Genomic DNA, 16,953 nt, shown 5'->3' with positions numbered 1-16,953 from the left:
TGATGGCGTTTCTTTGTGACTGAGCGGTGTTCTCTCGCGGTTATGATCTTTCCGGTTCTCCCCCTTGGACGTCCCAAGTTTTTCGGATCCTTTCCTTTCTTAAAGAAATTAAACCGTTGGGTTTGGTCATGCCAGTCTTCCGTGGGTCAGGGTGTGGCTGTGTCAGACTTGAATGACCAAATACAAAGGGCAACGGGTCCCCTGAGGTCCTAGGCACCTTCCAGGGGCGTGGCCCAGACTGGTACTTTCCTACCTGCCGAGGTAGCTGCGGTCTTCTGAGGCCCAGGCTCAGTGAGTGCTTCACCAGCCTTTGGCTCTAGGCCAGAAGGTCCTTCCAAGGCTGTTTCCCATGGCCTTCTGGGTAGAGATACCCATACCTCTGGCCTGGGGCTCATGCCTGCATACATAGTACCTTTCTTTGCAGATGCTCAGGTGTGTGTCCCAGTTGTGTGTCAGTTGAGGGGAGGGGGTTTGACCTGTTTTCCCTCCTGTGTCTCCAGGAGTTAAAAGAGATATTAAGGGGTCACCCTCAGAAAGCCACCTCTAGGCCATCCTCTCCTGAACCCTGTATCCCCCAAGCTTTCCACAGAGGAAAAGACTTGAAGAACTGACTTGCCTACTTATGGGTAGGAAAATGGTGGGCTTTAAAAAAAAAAAAGAAAATGAGAATTTTAGCCTGGGAATGTGGCTCAATTTGAAGAGTGCTTGCCTGGCATGCACGAGGCCCTGAGTTTGATTCCCATGTCATAAAACTAGGCATGGTAGCACACACCCATAATCTCAGCACTTGGGAGGCAGAGGCAGGAGAATCACAACTTCCAAGTCACCTTCAGCTAGGTAATGAGTCAAGAGCAACACAGGACCCTGTCTCAAAAAAATGAGTGAACAAATAAATTATGAGAAATTTGATTTTATCTTTTTATTCAACTGCTAAATCCAGTCACATGTCTCCTTTGAAAGGGGCCGTGTAAAGGTCCCTCCATCCACCTTGCTTGACCAGTGTCCTCTAATGTCCCTCGGTCTCCAGCACTTACACAGTGCAGACTTCTCTCTCCCTCTGCATACACAAATGGGACATTTGACACACTTCCCAGTGAGCTTGTTTCACTTAGCATTTGATTACAGGGTCAGAATGTCATCATATCGTACACTGGGGAAGTATCGAGTGGACAGTCCTCACAGGCTGTCCCCATGTGGTAGGCAGATCATCTCCAAGCATCTTGGTACAAGCTCTGGTCTCACTGGAGTCACAATTGCAGCCCAGGGGGGGTCAGTGTATGGTGGAGATGCTGCAGGTCATAACACAGCTGCTGGCTTCTTGTGACCTTGCACTAAGCAGAGGGTGTTTTCAGTAACTTTGGACCCAGGACCTCACACTAGCTACCTGTTGTAGAGCTACACCCCAAGTCCTGAGCTGAGTATTTTTGGATGCCAAACCACAAACCTGAACCCACAGAACCCTCCACAATCCTCTCCTTCCCCTTAGGGACGGCATGGGATCTGAGGCAGAAACTGGCTAGCCAAACCAGTTGATGCAATCCAGTGCCCTCGCCACCTGGTGGCCATGTGCGGAACTGCAGCCCATAGGCTTAGGGAGACCACTGGGGACAGAACAACTGAGGATGCAAGATGTTCATTCTAGGGCTGCAGTTTGTTAAGTCAAGCATCGTCACATGGGTCACATCGTCATGACCGAAATGTGGCTGGTATCCGTACACATAGAAACAGTATCCTTGTTGGAGATAACTGCGTACATCATGTTCTAGGTGGTTTCAATTGTTGAAGGTTAGGAGGGCATAGACCGACCATATGGCTGGGGACGGTCATTCTGGGGATCTGACATCTGACCACCTGCCATGAGGCAAGGAACTAGCCTGAATTATTTTTAAACATTTTTCATGAAATTTATTGTATGTGTGTCTAGTGTCTGTCTGTCTAGGACAACTTTGTGGAATTGGTTCTCTCTCCTCATACCGTGTGGGTCCTAGGGATTAAACCCAGATCATCACGTTTGACAGCAAACACCTTTACCCAGTGAGCCACCTTGCTGGCCCCTCAGGCAACAATTCTTAATGTGGATTGCGTATTAAGGGCACCTTGAAAGACAATCAGCAACTGCCTGGACACCACAGCACCCCTTAGGAATGACATCAGCCCTCTGAGGTGGGTTTGACCAGCGAGATTTTTCCAGAGCTGCTCCAGGGGTGAGGAGTGAGCGATGACAGCCAAGATGCTGATGGGAAGACTCTCCAAATGGAAGAGTGAAACCCCAAGGCAGGACCAAGCATTTAGGGAAGCAAAGAAGAGGCACTGGGGACCAGGTGGCTGTTGAAGTGAACTGGGCTTGAAGGTAGGCGCTGATGTGAACCCTACTCTAGGGGGTGTGCTCCTGTGGGTAGCTGGTATTTGTAGACCAGGCTGGCCTGCAACTCACAGACATCTGCCTGCCTCTAACTACCAAGTGTTGGGATTAACAGCGTGCATTGTCATACCTGGTTCAGAATTTTAGACTTTGAATTAAATAGCCCAAGATCTATCTCTCTATCTCTATAAATATCTATGGAGATATATAGTTGGGGTCAAAATTTGTGAGAAAAATGTAGAATAATGTAATTTATGAGTTCTGTGAACCAGTGTGTGTGTCTGTGCACTAACCCCTTGCTATGCCAGCTGCAGGGGCTGCAAAAGCCCCAAACTACCTCAGCCCTGCTCCTGCTAGTCACCTGACACAGCTCGAGGGGATCTGCAGTTACAAACTCACTCCTAACATTTATTAAGCACCTGCTGTATGCTAGACACAGGTTTGAGCTCTTGACCACTTCCAACCCATCTGGAGAAGAGCGTCAGCTTAAAGCTGAAGGTGGAGCTTGGGCAGGGTCAGCTTTGGTTCCAAATGTGTGAAACATCACCTCTCAAGCCTCATTTTCCTCAGTTATAAAATGGGGCAATGGGAGACCCCATTTCTCAGAGGCAATAATACTATTACACGAGCAGTAGCTTTCAAACTGCTTAGCTGCCCTCCGTGATAAAAATACATGTGGCAGTCAGGCGTGGTGGTGCATGCCTGTGTATACTACTCAGGCGGGAGGCTGAGGCAGGAGGATTGCTTGAGCCCAAGCATTCAAGTGAGCCTAAGCATCACACAGAAGGTGAAGGAAAGATTGGGGAAGAATGACCCACTGCAATAATGGCCCAGGAGAACATGCTCACACGTGTGCCCGTGGACAGCACTGGTGTACGTAAGTAAAGGGTGTGTCACAAAGCCATGTCTACCTGTGACTAAATTCCTGACAAGAAACAATGTAAGGAAGAAGGGTTCCTTTGTTCACGGGTTGGGCGGGGATGCAGTCTGTAGGGTGGTGAAAGATGGTCGCAGGTATCTGCGAGCTGGTGGTCACATTGTATCAGGAAGTAGACCGCAGACAGGAAGTGAAGCTGGATACCAACGTTTAAGGACCGCCTCTAGTGACGCACTTCCTCCCTTGAGGTGCCACTTCGGACGGGTCTCCCAACCTTCCAAACAGGGCACCGCCAGCTTACTGTTGAGTTAATATCACAAACCTCTGATTTTGAACAGCCCTTGGGAAATAAAGTTAACATTAAATTTACAAGAGGGAAACTGAGGTTCTGGTGCCTTGGCCAGTTCTTGACCTCACAGCTGGGAGATGAGGTGGTCTAGCCCAGTCTTCAATACAGAGCCCTGAGCTCAGGCTGAACAGCTGTTTACAAGCCAGCGTTCAATCTCTGTCTCTCTGTCTCTCTCCCTTCCCTTTCCCTCCCTCCCCTCTCCCCTCCCCCCACCCATCTCTCTCCCCTCTTCCACTAACAATGAGGACAATAGCTAGAAGACTTAGTGTCCATTTCTAGCCACAGACATAAGATTGGATTTTAGTTTTATCCTTTTCCAATTTTGAGACAGGGACTCACTTTGTAGCTTGGTCTGGCCTCAAACGCACAATCTTCAGGCCTTGGTCTCCCAGGTGTTGGAGTGACAAGCATGTGCCACTGTTTCCAATACAATGTTAATGTTTAAAATCAGAGTTTGAACAAAGCTGACTTATCACAATTCTAGAATGAGCTTCTGCATATACATACATGCTACCAGGTGCTGCAGTGTCAGCCCACAGGGCGCAAACCTGTCATCCTAGCACTTGGAAGGCAGAGGCAGAAGGATCAGGAACACACAAGGCCAGCCTCTGCTACCTCGAGAGGAGGCCAGACTGGGCTACTATCTCTGTCTCAAGGAACCAAAACCAAAATAGAGCCACCAGAATAAAAATACAGTCAACAACATTTCCACAAACTGCCTAAGCTTCAATAACGATTTTACTGTGGAGAACGTGTCCGTGTTTACGTCTGAGCTGAGCTGTCAGTTCACCATTTCTCATGGTGTCCAAGAGAAGCTCACTGACAAAGGTGTGCTCTGTTAATTCTTGGGCCTGAGGGCATCTGCGCCCCAAGCTCTGCTCTCTGCAGCATCCTGTTAAGGGGAGATTGATTCTATTGCGGGCATCTGGTCCCAAGGCTTGTCCAGCTGCGATCACACTGCCACCTGGTGGTCACTGATGAGCTTAACAACACTGGTGCTGACGGCCTGAGCAGGCTTACTGCATGAAACTGGGCTGATGATTTATTCTAGAAAGAAGTCTTTTTCTATTCTAGAAATCTACCTATTGATCTATTATCTATCAGTCGTCAGTCAGCCTATACATTTACCACCTATCTATCATCTATTACTCATCAATCAGTCTAAAATTTATCATCTATCAGTCATCAATCAACTTATAAATCTATCGGTCATCTTTCTAATTTTTTTTTTTTTCGAGATAAGGTTTCTCTGTGTAGCCCTGGCTATCCTGTCCTGGAACTCACTCTGTAGACCAGGCTGGCCTCGAACTCAGAAATCCACCTGCCTCTGCCTCCCAAGTGCTGGGATTAAAGGCGTGCGCCACCACCACAAAGCCTTTCTAATCTTTTAAAACAAGGTCTTTCTAAGTAGACCTGTCTGGTCTTGAACTCATGATTCTCCTGCCCCTGCCTCCCAGGATACAGGCAACTCTAACACACCCAGCAGGCCCAGAACTCTTAGATCAACTCTGCATTTTAGTCAAGATGTACTATGAAGCTGGGCACCAAGGGATCACTCTGTATGAGCCTATGTTCTGGACCAGGCCCAGAGACAGAAACCAGTGCAGTTGAGGTGAAGGGTGAAGGTGCCAGGAGCAGACAGACCTTCTGGACTCTGCTCTGTTTTGATCTGTGTGACGTCACCACCCCAGTGGAATCACGTAAACACATCATGATGGTGAGAGTTGCGATCTGTGCCATAAACTTTATGTTGCTCATAAAATGAAAAACCTAATAACAAAATTTGAAATCCAGGAAGGAGCTCTGTGACCAGGCAATGTGACCCTTCAAACCAGGATGTATGGAAAGTATCAGCCAGACCACATGGTGTCCTGCCTACAGCCTCCCAGGTCTCTTCAAGAGATTTAAAATTAAAATCCCCAAGGCTAACCACGATCTGTATGTCTCTCTGACATTAGCCGTGGTGGTCCCTGGCACTCCCTTAAGGTTCCTTTGTCCCACCCCTCAGACTTTTATGCTCTCTCATCTCTACTTAGAACGATCTCTCTAGCCTCCATCCTTCTGTGTGAGCCACCAGTCTACAGACCCCATCCATTCTGGGTCACCTACAGCATGTGATCTCAGGGCTTCCTTTTAGCCCATCACCCTAGACCGGTCTGAGGACAGTGGCCTCTGGCCTTGAGAAATCAGAGCCATGCTTTATACTAAAAACTAAAATCTCTTCAGCCAGGTATGGTGGCACATGTCTGTGATCCCAGCACTTTGGAGACTGAGGCAGGAGGATTGTCAAGAGCTCAAGGCCAGTCCAGGCTACATAGTGAGATTCTATTTCAAAATTAAAAAAAAAAATTCAACTTCCAACTCCAATGCTTGCTTTAGAGACTGTAAAACTCTTAGCCTCTGTCAGACCAGCCTGGCGGAAGTCTCTCAACAAGAAAGTAACTCTGAAAGTAACTGAGGACAAGGTCATCTTCTCTTCTAAACCTTTCTCTGCTGCTAACATTTGACTCATGTTTCTTTTAAAAATTGTGTGTGCGTGCACGTTATGTGTGATGTCTGTGTGTGAGATATCTGTGTGTGTGCATGTGTGTGATGTCTGTGTGTGTGATATCTGTGTGTGCGCGTGCATGTGTGTGATGTCTGTGTGTGCACATGTGTGATATCTGTGTGTGTGCGCGTGCATGTGTGTGATGTCTGTGTGTGCACATGTGTGATATCTGTGTGTGTGCGCGTGCATGTGTGTGATGTCTGTGTGTGCACGTGTGTGATATCTGTGTGTGTGTGTGTGCAGAGGTGCCCGTGGAGGACATCAGATCCTTTGGAGCTACAGTTACAGGTGGTTCTGAGCTGCTCGGTGTGGGTGCTTAAGTTCTCTGGAAGGGAGGTAAGCACTCTTACTTGCTGTGCCATCTTTTCAGTCCCCTCTAGGAGGTTTTCTAATGAAAGACAAAAGAAAACCTCATGTGTGTAAGTGATTTGCTCCTGCTCAACTCCCTTTATAATTTATTTTTTAATTTTATTTTATGTTCGTTGGTGTTTTGCCTGCATATTTTGTGAGGGTGTCACAGAACCTTGAAACTGGAGTCACAGACAAGTGTGAGCTGCCATTGAAAGACTCCCAAAGGGGACCCTCACCCAAGTCTGGACCTGCACGCCCCCAAGGACACACAAGAGACCCTCTTGATGTAATAACAAAAGGTAGTTTAATGACGAGGGCCCTCGGGTCAGAACATATCTCATGCAGGAGATAGAGGATCCAGCCCAGGAAGCTCAGGGATATTTGTGGGTAGGGGTTGGGGAGAGCGGGAAAATTTGGCGCGGTTACATCTGATTGGATATTTCAAACATTAATCATTTGAGCTGGCCGGATGACTAGTTACTTTTGACCATGAAACCTTGGACCTCCCAGAAAGGGAGGGAGAGAAGTAAACACCAGATAGCCCATTACTCACTTGGGCTTGTTTGGACTTGTCTGGGCACACCCTTGCATGCCTTTATTTTTGGTCACCCTGCCCCTGCAGGGACTTAATATTTTATTATGACTATATTTAACAAATTGTTGCTGGTCTTTGCTGACCATGAATTTTTTGTTATTGTTTCAATGCTGCTTTCAAATTTTATTTTCACACATGCACCCATGATCTCTCCAGCCACCCAGCTCATCGCCCAGCATGGGTACCCATCCATCCATCCATCTTCTCCAGCTGCCCAGCATCCATTCACTGGAATACACATCCCCTCCTGACCCATCTACCTAACCATCCATTCATTCATATGCTTGTCCAATGGCCATGACCCATCCGACCACACACCGGACCATCCTGAGAAATGTGTCTTTGGGTAATTCCCATCATGTGCCTGCAAAAGTGTCCTAGCTTGCTTTCTGATGCTGTGTGAAAACACTGGCCAAAAGTACCTTAGGAAGGGAAAGGAATGTGTATGGCTTACACTTCTGGGTCACAGTCTGTCACTGAAAGAAGTCAAGGCGGGAACCTGGATGCAGGAACTGAGATGAAGACCACAGAGGAACTTGGCTTACTTGTGTACTCTCCCAGCCACCTTTCTTACAAAGGCAGGGTCCACCTGCCTAAGGATGGCCCCTCCCACCACCGACTGGCCCCTCCTACCACCGACTGGCCCCTCCCATTACTGGATGGCCCCTCCCACTACTGGCTGACCCCTCCCACAGCAATTAGCAATTAAGAAAACACCTCCAGACACAACCATAGACCATCCTAATCTGGTCAGTTCTTCCACTGAGGCTCTTCCCAGCTGACTCAGGTTTATGTCAAGTTGACAGCTGAAGCTATGACATAGTACCATATGTCATATGTGATCACGTATGTTATAGTGTATATATATGTCATATATATGCCATATGTGATCTTACAGGACCAGTGCCTTCGTCTACTGACATATTCTGTAGCGCAATGTAGAATCTAATCAGGAAGTGTCTTGCTGACAGTCTTCTGGTGACAGATCTTCAGCTCTGAGACTCTCATTGCAGTCATCTCCTTCAGTGTGGCTTCAGCGATCATGGATTTTGCCTGCACAGAGAAGGAACCTGTGTGTCTTTGCTTAGCGTTGGTCAGATGAGCGTGGTTCTACACAGAGACATGATCACAGAGTTCTCAGCATCTCTCTGATGTCCGTCCTGCCCCTTATACTGGCTCCTTAAACCTATTTCCTATCCTCCTCAAAGCTAAGTCCCTGGCACCACTGGAGAGCACAAGCCAGCTCACTGCTTTTTCCTAGTTTGTGTGGCTGGTAGCTTTCCTGAGGATGAACGAGCTGTTCAGCTGTCTGTGAGCAAACCCAGCCAGTGAGCCCGAGTTCCTGGAAAGAAGTCATATGTGATACTGACGTCTCACAGTGACTGACTCACAGACTTCAGCGGTCATGAAGGGGTTGGGATATTGCAGGTCCAGAGGCTAATCACCATTTATTTTGGGCTATCTTTTTTTTTAAAAAAGATTTATTTTTATGTATATGAGTACACTGTAGCTAGCTGTCTTCAGACACACCAGAAAAGGGCATCAGATCCCATTACAGATGGTTGTGAGCCACCATGTGGTTGCTGGGAATTAAATTCAGAACTTCTAGAACAGTCAGTGTTCTTAACCGCTGAGCCATCTCTCCAGCCCTATTTTGGACTATCTGTAGCCTCTTAAACAGCCAGTTCTTGATTGCCCCGTCGAGTCTGACCCATCATCTTTGTGACCAACAGTTGAAACCTCTTGCAATATATTAACTTAACAGACCATTGGCTGTCACCAACCCAAAAGCTAAGCTAAACATGTGAGGCCGGGGGCAGAGGTCGCCTAACTCTGCTGTAACCCACCCACCTGGTGCTCCTGCCAACACATTTTTTAAAAAAGTCTGAATTTATGACTGTCTTTGATCTGTTGTGACAAGTCTTCATGAATCTGTCACCATGCAGGAACGTGGAACTCAGGGTCACCTAACGAAGACCCCTGGCCCATAGCCACTCCTATTTGGCTGCCGAACAAACCATCTTGTATGTCCTTTGAGGTAAGAGCTGTGTGTTTTGTTTTAATGACAACAACCCTAAATCCGGCTTCCTGGAGAGAGAGAACATGGCTCAGATTTGGCCCAGGAGACGCAGGTACTGTGTGCTGCCAGCGATGGCCCTCCCCAGTTCACTGAAGCCAGTTCAAGTTCAAATTGGATTTTATTATTTTTGCAACTTGAAAATGCTAACACGTGGAAGCCTAAATAACGGGCAAAGGTCACCACACTCTTCTGGCGTGAAATGTAAACGTGGTTTTTATTTAATGCCTTTATCCGTCACTGCCAAGTACCCTTTCCTTCCCAGAGTCCCCTCCCCTCTCCTACAACTCAAGATGGTGGCATAAGGCACCCATACTGTCCACATGACATGAGGGAGGGGCTTGGAAAAGAAAAAGTAAGCGACAGGCTTCCCCACAGCCCCACACCGCCTCCCTCACCAACACCCAGAGAGTGATTGTCCCTGAAACACAAAACTGGGCACTCACTACCCCACAGGCAGTTTAGAACCCCAAACCAGACCAACAGCCTAGAAACCACAGCACAGGGACCGGGGGTGGGGGGGGCGGGGGGGGGCGGCGTAGTAGGAGCAATGGAGGCAGTCCATAAATTAAGAAGAAGAACAAGACAAGCCGCTGAGCCCTCATTTGGGTCTCCGGGTTTCATCGCAGAGTCCGACTCTCCGTCTCCAAGAGAAGAGGACGCTTCTGAAATGGCCGTGGAACGTGTCCCCTAGGCATAGGGCCCCTATTTAATTTCTGGTGTCTAGGGTCCTCATGGTGTGAGGTCACAGGGGCCTGGCTGGTGGGTGGCAGGCGGTGGCTGCAAGCCGCACTGCTATAGGTACTCCAGTTCCAGGGCATGCCTCAGAGCCTCCAGGTCAGCGTGGCAGGATATCCTCCAGAAAGGCATGTTGTGCTAGAGCAGAAAGCAGACGGTCACACATGTTCAGATAAGTTGCCCTGGCAGTCTAGAGGAGCCCAGGCAGCCTAGAGGGTCCCCAACCACTTCGGTAGGCCCCTGTATGCCCAGCAACCCCAGTGAGGCTCGAACTTTCTGCTCTCTCAGGGCACAGCAGAATCCTCAGGCAGGTGTTAGCAAAACATCACCCAGGGAGCAGAGCGAGGCAGCCTCTGTTTGTGTGGCAGTGGGTGGGTTGGGGAGGCCAGGAGAAAGGTGTGGGTTTCTTAGGCCTTGAAGGGTAAACAAAGGTTTCCTGTTGTGCTGTTGGTTGCAGGGGAGGATATCCCAGGCCAAGGGTATCCCTGGGCCAGTGAAGGTGTCTTCTCTCTCTCTGTCTCTCTCTCTCTGTCTCTGTCTCTCTTTCTCTCTCTCTTTGAAACAGGTTTTCTCACTGAACCCAGAGCTCAGCTAGACTGGGCTCCATCTTTCTCTACCTCCCCCTGGTGCCCCTCCTCCACCTCTTATATAAGGCACAGAGGATTTGAACTCAGGTCCGCATGTCTACACAGCAGGCACATCAATGCCTGAGCCATCTCCCTGTTCTGTGTTGAAAGTTAGAAACCAATTGAAAAAGTTAGTTCTAATTGAAAGTTAGAACTAAACACTTTGATAAGAATTCCTTTCCATAACTCCTGCAGCCTTTTCTGGGGTCTGGGCTCCTTTCTCTTCCCTGTGCCCACTCAGTCCTGACCTGCCAGGGCAGCTCATTTCCTCTCAGAACACATTTGCTCCGCTCCTGGCCTGGCTCGAATGCTGTCCTGTCTCTGTTCACTTCTCGGTGAGGCCTTCGTCTCACCCTGTTTTCTACTCTCTGCTTCATCCCCCCCACCTCCACCCCCTCAGCTCTTGCCACTCCCTGTCAGATCAGGCATGTCATGGACCCCAGGCTGTCTGCCGGCTGAGTGGTGGGGACAGGATCTTGTGTCTAGAATGGTGGATAGCATGAAGTATCTGCTCAGTTATCAGTGTGATAACCCTCACACTGGCGGAAGCACCTTGGGCCATTTTCTGTGAAATGAGGGAACAAGAGGAAACAGCGGAAGACCATGGCAGTTGCCGGTCATAGACCAGGGGACCTAGGTGAGGTGGGTGGGCCAGGCCTGAAGCCATTGTGTTAGGGAGAGCACTAACTATAAGGCAGCCTCCTGGGGGCCTTGCCTCTTCTGAACTTTCCCACTGAGACCCTAAATGCATTGGCATCTCTTTGGGACTCATTAAATGGCAGCAAAGGGAAAAAGCAGATCCCTGAATTAAGCTTCATGACATTAACTAGGAGCTGGCCTGGCCTTGGGGTGGGGGTTGGTGCTCTCTGGGGTGCTGTTGACAGGGCCAGATCCAGGGTCCAGGCAGCTGTTTCTTTTCCAAGAGGTCCCTGTGCTCTGCTGGAGGCCGAGACCACAGATGTGGGATTGTCTTTTCATTAGCCTAATGCCGCCTTTATTAGCAGGGAAGCGTTCTTGGAACCTGCGGCCTCTGAGCATGAAATAGAATGCCCTGCACGTGCAGTGGCCCTGCTGGTCCACAGTGTCCCTGGGGTCCGGAACCGAGCCAGGCTGCCAGGGGCAGTGGCCAGGGCTACAAGGTGGATTTGTGAGAGGAAATTACTCAGGATGCTTCAGGGATCTGCAACTGTGAGCAGCCTTGGAGAGCAGAGCTGGAGACAAGGCGCAAGGCGGGCAGTGGGGCGGACGGGGCTGGGGGCGGGGCGGGGCCGGGCGGGGCGGGGGGCGGGGGCGGCGGCGGCGCTATAGGCGTGTTGCACGGAGGTCCTTTTACCTTTTTGGCTCCTTGTTCTTCCTCCGCCCCATCGCCTATCACAATGTAGACAGCTTTGCGGCCAAACCTCTGCATGATCCTCTCGAAGCAGTTCTCTTTGCCTGCATGGAGATGGGAGGGAGGAAGGAGACCATAGCCGGGAGAGCCCGCAAGTGGTGGGACAGTGGAGGTGGCAGCTATGCAGGGAAGGAGATCATAGCTAGGAGGTCCAGGCTAGCCACCCCCAGCGAGCTCAGCACTACCATTAGTCGCACAGGAAGTGGCCAACTCCAACCACCCAGATAATTGAGCAGCTTATCCCCAGGAAGAGGCCAAGTAGGGCGGGAAGCAGGCCCCTGTCTATCTGCGGTGCTGCTGTTTGGGCCTCGGTAATGCACACTAACAGAAGACTCGCTGTTCCGGTTTTAGTCTGCAGTACTGCAAACCCAGACCCCGAGTGCACGATGGTAGACATGTTTCTACCATGGCCAAGTGTGGTGCTACAGGCTTGCCATTCCAGCCACTTGAGAGGCTGAAGCAGGATCCAAAACCCAAGTTTAAAGCCTACCCCGGGGTGTAAGTGGGTTCAAGGCCAGCATAGCCAACTTAGTGGGACCCAATCTCAAAACAAGAAGTAAAAGCATGACTGGGGGTGTAGCTCAAGGATAGAACATTTGTCTAGAGTGATCGAAGTCCTGGGTTCAATTCCCAGAACCACAGAGAATAGTTATTTCTTATTTTGCCCCAGTAAGAAATTTAGGAAGGAAAAATGACTTAGCGGGTAAAAATGCTTGTGCAAGTGTAAGGCCCTGAGTTCAGATCCCAGCACCCATGAAACAAATGGAAGGGTCCCTGTACACACACACACACACACACACACCCATGCACACCCATGTGCACATACCCACGTGCACACATACACACATGCACGTACACATGCACAGGAATATACTTGCACACATACACACATGTACACACATGCACACCCATGTGCACATCCACGTGCACACACATGCATGCACGCATACACACAGGAATGTACTTGCACACGCACACAGGCATGCAGGCAGGATAGCTAAATAAACAATAAACAATAAGTTCAAGGCCCAAGTTCAGGGAGATACCCTGATTCAAAATGGAGGAAGAGGGAGAGTGATAAAGGCAGCCTATGTCCTCAGGCTGAGGCCTCTGTGGGCATGTGCACGTCCACACACACATACACCAACATACGTCACACACATACATCACATTGCATATACAAAATAAAAGACTGTGATTTAAAAATAACTAAAGATAAAACCATCCTGGTTTTATCTTGACTAACTAGAATCTGTGAGCATGTGTGGGGTGTACGCATGTGTGTCTGTGTGGGTGTGCACAGGTACCCAATGCAGGTGCTTTGGAGGTCAGAGGTCAATGTCAGCTGCCTTCCTAAATCTCTATCTTGTTGTTTGAGTCAGGGTCTCTCACTGGACCCAGGTTCTCCAGCTGTCTGTGCCCACTCAGTGCTGGGGTTACAAATGTACAACCATGCCTAGCTTTTTTTTTTTTTTTTTTTTTTTTCTTTTTTTTCTTGAGACAGGCTTTCACTATGTAACCTTGGCTGTCCTGGAACTCACTATGTAGACCAGGCTGGCCTTGAACTCATAGAGATCCACTTGCCTCTGCCTCCTGAGTGTTAGGATTAAAGTCACGCACTACCATGCTCAGCCATGCCCAGCTTTTTAAGGAGGATACTGGGCATCCTTGGAATTTTCAAGGAACCCAGCAAGGCACTGAGAGTAATCAGGGCAGGTGGTTCACGTCACTCTACCCTGGTGCTCCAAGTCTAATTACATTCTTTGGAAGGCCGTGAGGGTCGTTTGTGGTCTGGGTGAGAGTCCCTCGTATACCCCAACTCCAGCCCAGCCTACCTGTCTTCGTTGCACTGTAGATGTTCTCGATGGGGAACACGGAGCCCAGACCGTACAGCAGGACTTTGGCCAATGCAGGGATCAGTTGCGTGGTGGTGACCAACACATTGACACAGTTGGGTCTGGGGACAAAGGTAACTATCAAAGGTACTATCAGGTGTCATGGGTGGGTTAGGGCAGGATCTGGGGGTGGTCTGTGGGGTGGCTGGGCTACCATCAGGTAGAGTGATGCCCACTGTAGCTGCCCTGGCCTAAGGCTGCCTGGCCTTGGTGTGCAGTGAGGTAGCTCCTTCCTTATCTGTTCATTTATGTTTATACGTTTTTGAGACAGGGCCTTACTGTGACACTCTGGCCGGCCTAGAACTTGCTTTGAGGACAAAGATGACATCTCGTAGAGATCTTCCTGACTCCTGAGTGCTGGGATTAAAGGTGTGCCCACTATGCCCAGCTTCTTCTTTTTCTCCCCGAGACAGGGTTTCTCTGTGTAGCCCTGGCTGTCCTGGAATTTCTCTGTAGACCAGGCTGGCCTTGAACTCAGAAATCCACCCACCTCTGCCTCCTAAATTCTGGGATTAAAGGTGTGCACCACCACTGCCCTGCGTTCCAGCTTCTTTCCTTACTTAGAAGCAAGAATGTATTGTAAGAGCGGCAAGCTCCTTAGCTACAAGGTCCCAGGCCATGTGACACAGACGCGTGAGACTGCTCGGGTGAGGACTGGGTTCCACAGGACAGCACAGGTCAGTCCTAATCTTTTGGAAGTTCTGAACCCAGCTACTCACAGCAGGTGCCCACTGGGCCTTAAAGAGTTAAGCTCCAGCCCAAGCTAGGAAAGCAAGGAGAGCCCTGCCAAGTGTGAGAATGGGGACGTCACCACTGTGCACGGGCGAGGGGTGGCCACTTGCCGAGAGTTGATGAGGTTGAGGGCCTTCAGGGAGTGGGTGAGCCAGAGGTCAGTCAGGGCCTCCAGCTCCGCCCGCAGCTGCAGCCACGTCTCTCTTTTGGGAGCGCCTATCAAGCCTGTAGTAAAGGCAATGGAAAGGGCATTCTCATGTTAGAAAGAGCTGAGGGGAACTAGAATTAGAGAGCTCAAATCAGAGCACTCAAAGGCAACTCAGTTTAGCCACTCTACCTTTAGAACATGCACTGACTGATTCGTTCACCTATCCACCCACCTGTCTACACACCCACCCACCCACACATCCAACCATCCATCCACACACCCATCCATCCATCTATCCATTCATCCACATATCCACATATCCATCCATCCATCCATCCATCCATCCATCCATCCATCCATCCACACATCCATCCATTCACACATCCATCATCCATCCATCCATCCATCCATCCATCCATCCACCATTCATCAAATCCCACTCACCCATTCATTTATCTATCTATCTATCAGCCTATCCACTCATCCATCAATCTACCCACCCACCCACCCATCTATCTATCCAGTATTTCAAGATTGTCTTTTATGTGCTTGGAATCATAACATGTACTGGGTTTAAACCATTCAAATGGACACAGAGACAGCAGAAGATACTAGAGACTTCCTTACTTTCATCCTCACAGAAGCCCAAGAGGTGGGCACTGATTGCATTCTGTCTTTTAGATGAAGAAGCAGGCCCTGCAAGGGGCTGACACACCTGCTTAGCACAGGGAGGCAATCACGGAGACAGGATTGGCATCTGACTCCCCTGATGTTTCTAAGCTGTCTTTCTCTAGCCTTCAGCCTCCTTAAAATAAAGTCCAGAGCCTCCAGGTGACGCTTGTCTCAGCTGCCAACCTCATATCCCTGACAGGACTCTAGTGTCTTTCTATTCTGGCCTCAGGGCTTGTCTTTGTTCCCTGAAGCACTAGGTGCGTGCCTGCCTCAGGATCTTTGCACACTCTATTACAGATCCTGAACGGTTCTCTTTTTACCTTCCTCATCCTTTACCCTGCTAAGCCCACTACCCAATGTTTAGGGCCAAGTCCCTCCAGGGTATCTTTTCCCAATGCACGGCCCTCTTCTTCCCAGGGCGTTGCACGAGGATTTAAAACTATGAGCTCATGAGCTGGGCATGGTGGCACACACCTTTAATTTCAGCACTTGGAAGGCAGAGGCAGGCAGACCTCTGTGAGTTGGACCAGCCTGGTCTACAGAGTAAGTTCCAGGACAGCCAGAGCTATTAGAGAAACCCTGTTTCAAAACAAAACAAAACAGAACAAAACAAAACAACCCAGCTACAACAACTATGTGATCAAGTGTTTGATGCCTGATTATCTTCCAGGCTGTCTATTCTAATAGGACAGGGCCAGGAGGACTTGTGGGATACATAGGGCCATCCTGGGTGATAGGGTGGCAGGCACATGCTCGGTGTTGAGGCTGCCTGTGTTGGGGGTGGGTTTACTAGGACACAATGTTGTCCTGTGCTAGCCCAGGTCATACATTTGTAATTAGCTTCAGGTAGCTGCTCCAGGGGCAGCGCTTGGTCCTCACACTGCACACATGGCTCAGAGGGACCATAGCCTTCCCTGAGCATTGTCTTTATGGGTGGTAATGGTGGGGCCAGGAATCTGCATTCTTCTAGGAACATATGGAATCTGTCTCCAGGGCGGCTTTGGTAGTGTTAAGAGGACTCCATGGGGACCCAGCATTTTGGGAGAAGATGTGTCACTCACTGGGTAACATCAAGGCAGCCAGGAGTGGTTGGCAGACATCTGTAACCACAATACTTGGGAGGCCAAGGCAGAAGGACTGCTGTGAGTTCAAGGCTAGCCTGGCTGCATAGAGAGGCTATGCCTCAAAAGCCAAACCTGGACTAGAGAGCCTAGTCTGACTCCCCAGCACCGTGTAAAGAGCACCAACCCATGATCACAATGATGGAGAGGCTGAGACAAGAGGGTCCCTGGGCCTTGCTGGCCAGCTAGCCCAGCCTAACAGCAAGCCCAGGTTCAGTGAGAGACCCTGTGTCAAAAAACAAGGCAGAGAGTAATTGAGGAAGATACGGGACACCAACCTCCATATGCACACGTGCATATGTGCCTGCATGTATGTGTACGCATGTGTACATGTGTGTATACACACATGTGCGTGCACAAACACACACACACACACACCTGTGCGCACACACGTGCATGTGGACACACACACACACCAGGAGCACCCAACTGAGTCTCCCATGTTCTTGTCTGCAGTCTGTCAGTCTGTCTG

The 16,953-nt window shown here is 49.5% G+C and overlaps 1 protein-coding gene across 2 annotated transcripts in view; it reads right to left on the bottom strand.

The window, feature by feature from the left end:
• Nucleotides 1–9,261: 9,261 nt before the first annotated feature.
• Nucleotides 9,262–16,953, bottom strand: part of Eya2 (EYA transcriptional coactivator and phosphatase 2) — a 164,492-nt gene continuing 156,800 nt past the window's right edge. For both annotated transcript variants that reach the window (XM_034496514.2, XM_076930237.1), the window contains exons 13-16: nt 14,651–14,765; nt 13,749–13,870; nt 11,857–11,957; nt 9,262–10,035 (exon numbers count right to left, since the gene is read on the bottom strand). In XM_034496514.2, the coding sequence (XP_034352405.1) occupies nt 9,955–10,035; nt 11,857–11,957; nt 13,749–13,870; nt 14,651–14,765 (419 nt within the window). In that variant the 3' untranslated portion in view covers nt 9,262–9,954. The remainder of the gene's footprint in view (nt 10,036–11,856; nt 11,958–13,748; nt 13,871–14,650; nt 14,766–16,953) is intronic.

The sequence above is a fragment of the Arvicanthis niloticus genome, chromosome 2 (genome assembly GCF_011762505.2).
Source record: "Arvicanthis niloticus isolate mArvNil1 chromosome 2, mArvNil1.pat.X, whole genome shotgun sequence".
NCBI classification, from domain to species: Eukaryota; Metazoa; Chordata; class Mammalia; order Rodentia; family Muridae; genus Arvicanthis; species Arvicanthis niloticus.
The sequence above is the reverse complement of the archived record's forward strand: the minus strand, read 5'-3'. Positions and strand labels throughout refer to the sequence as shown.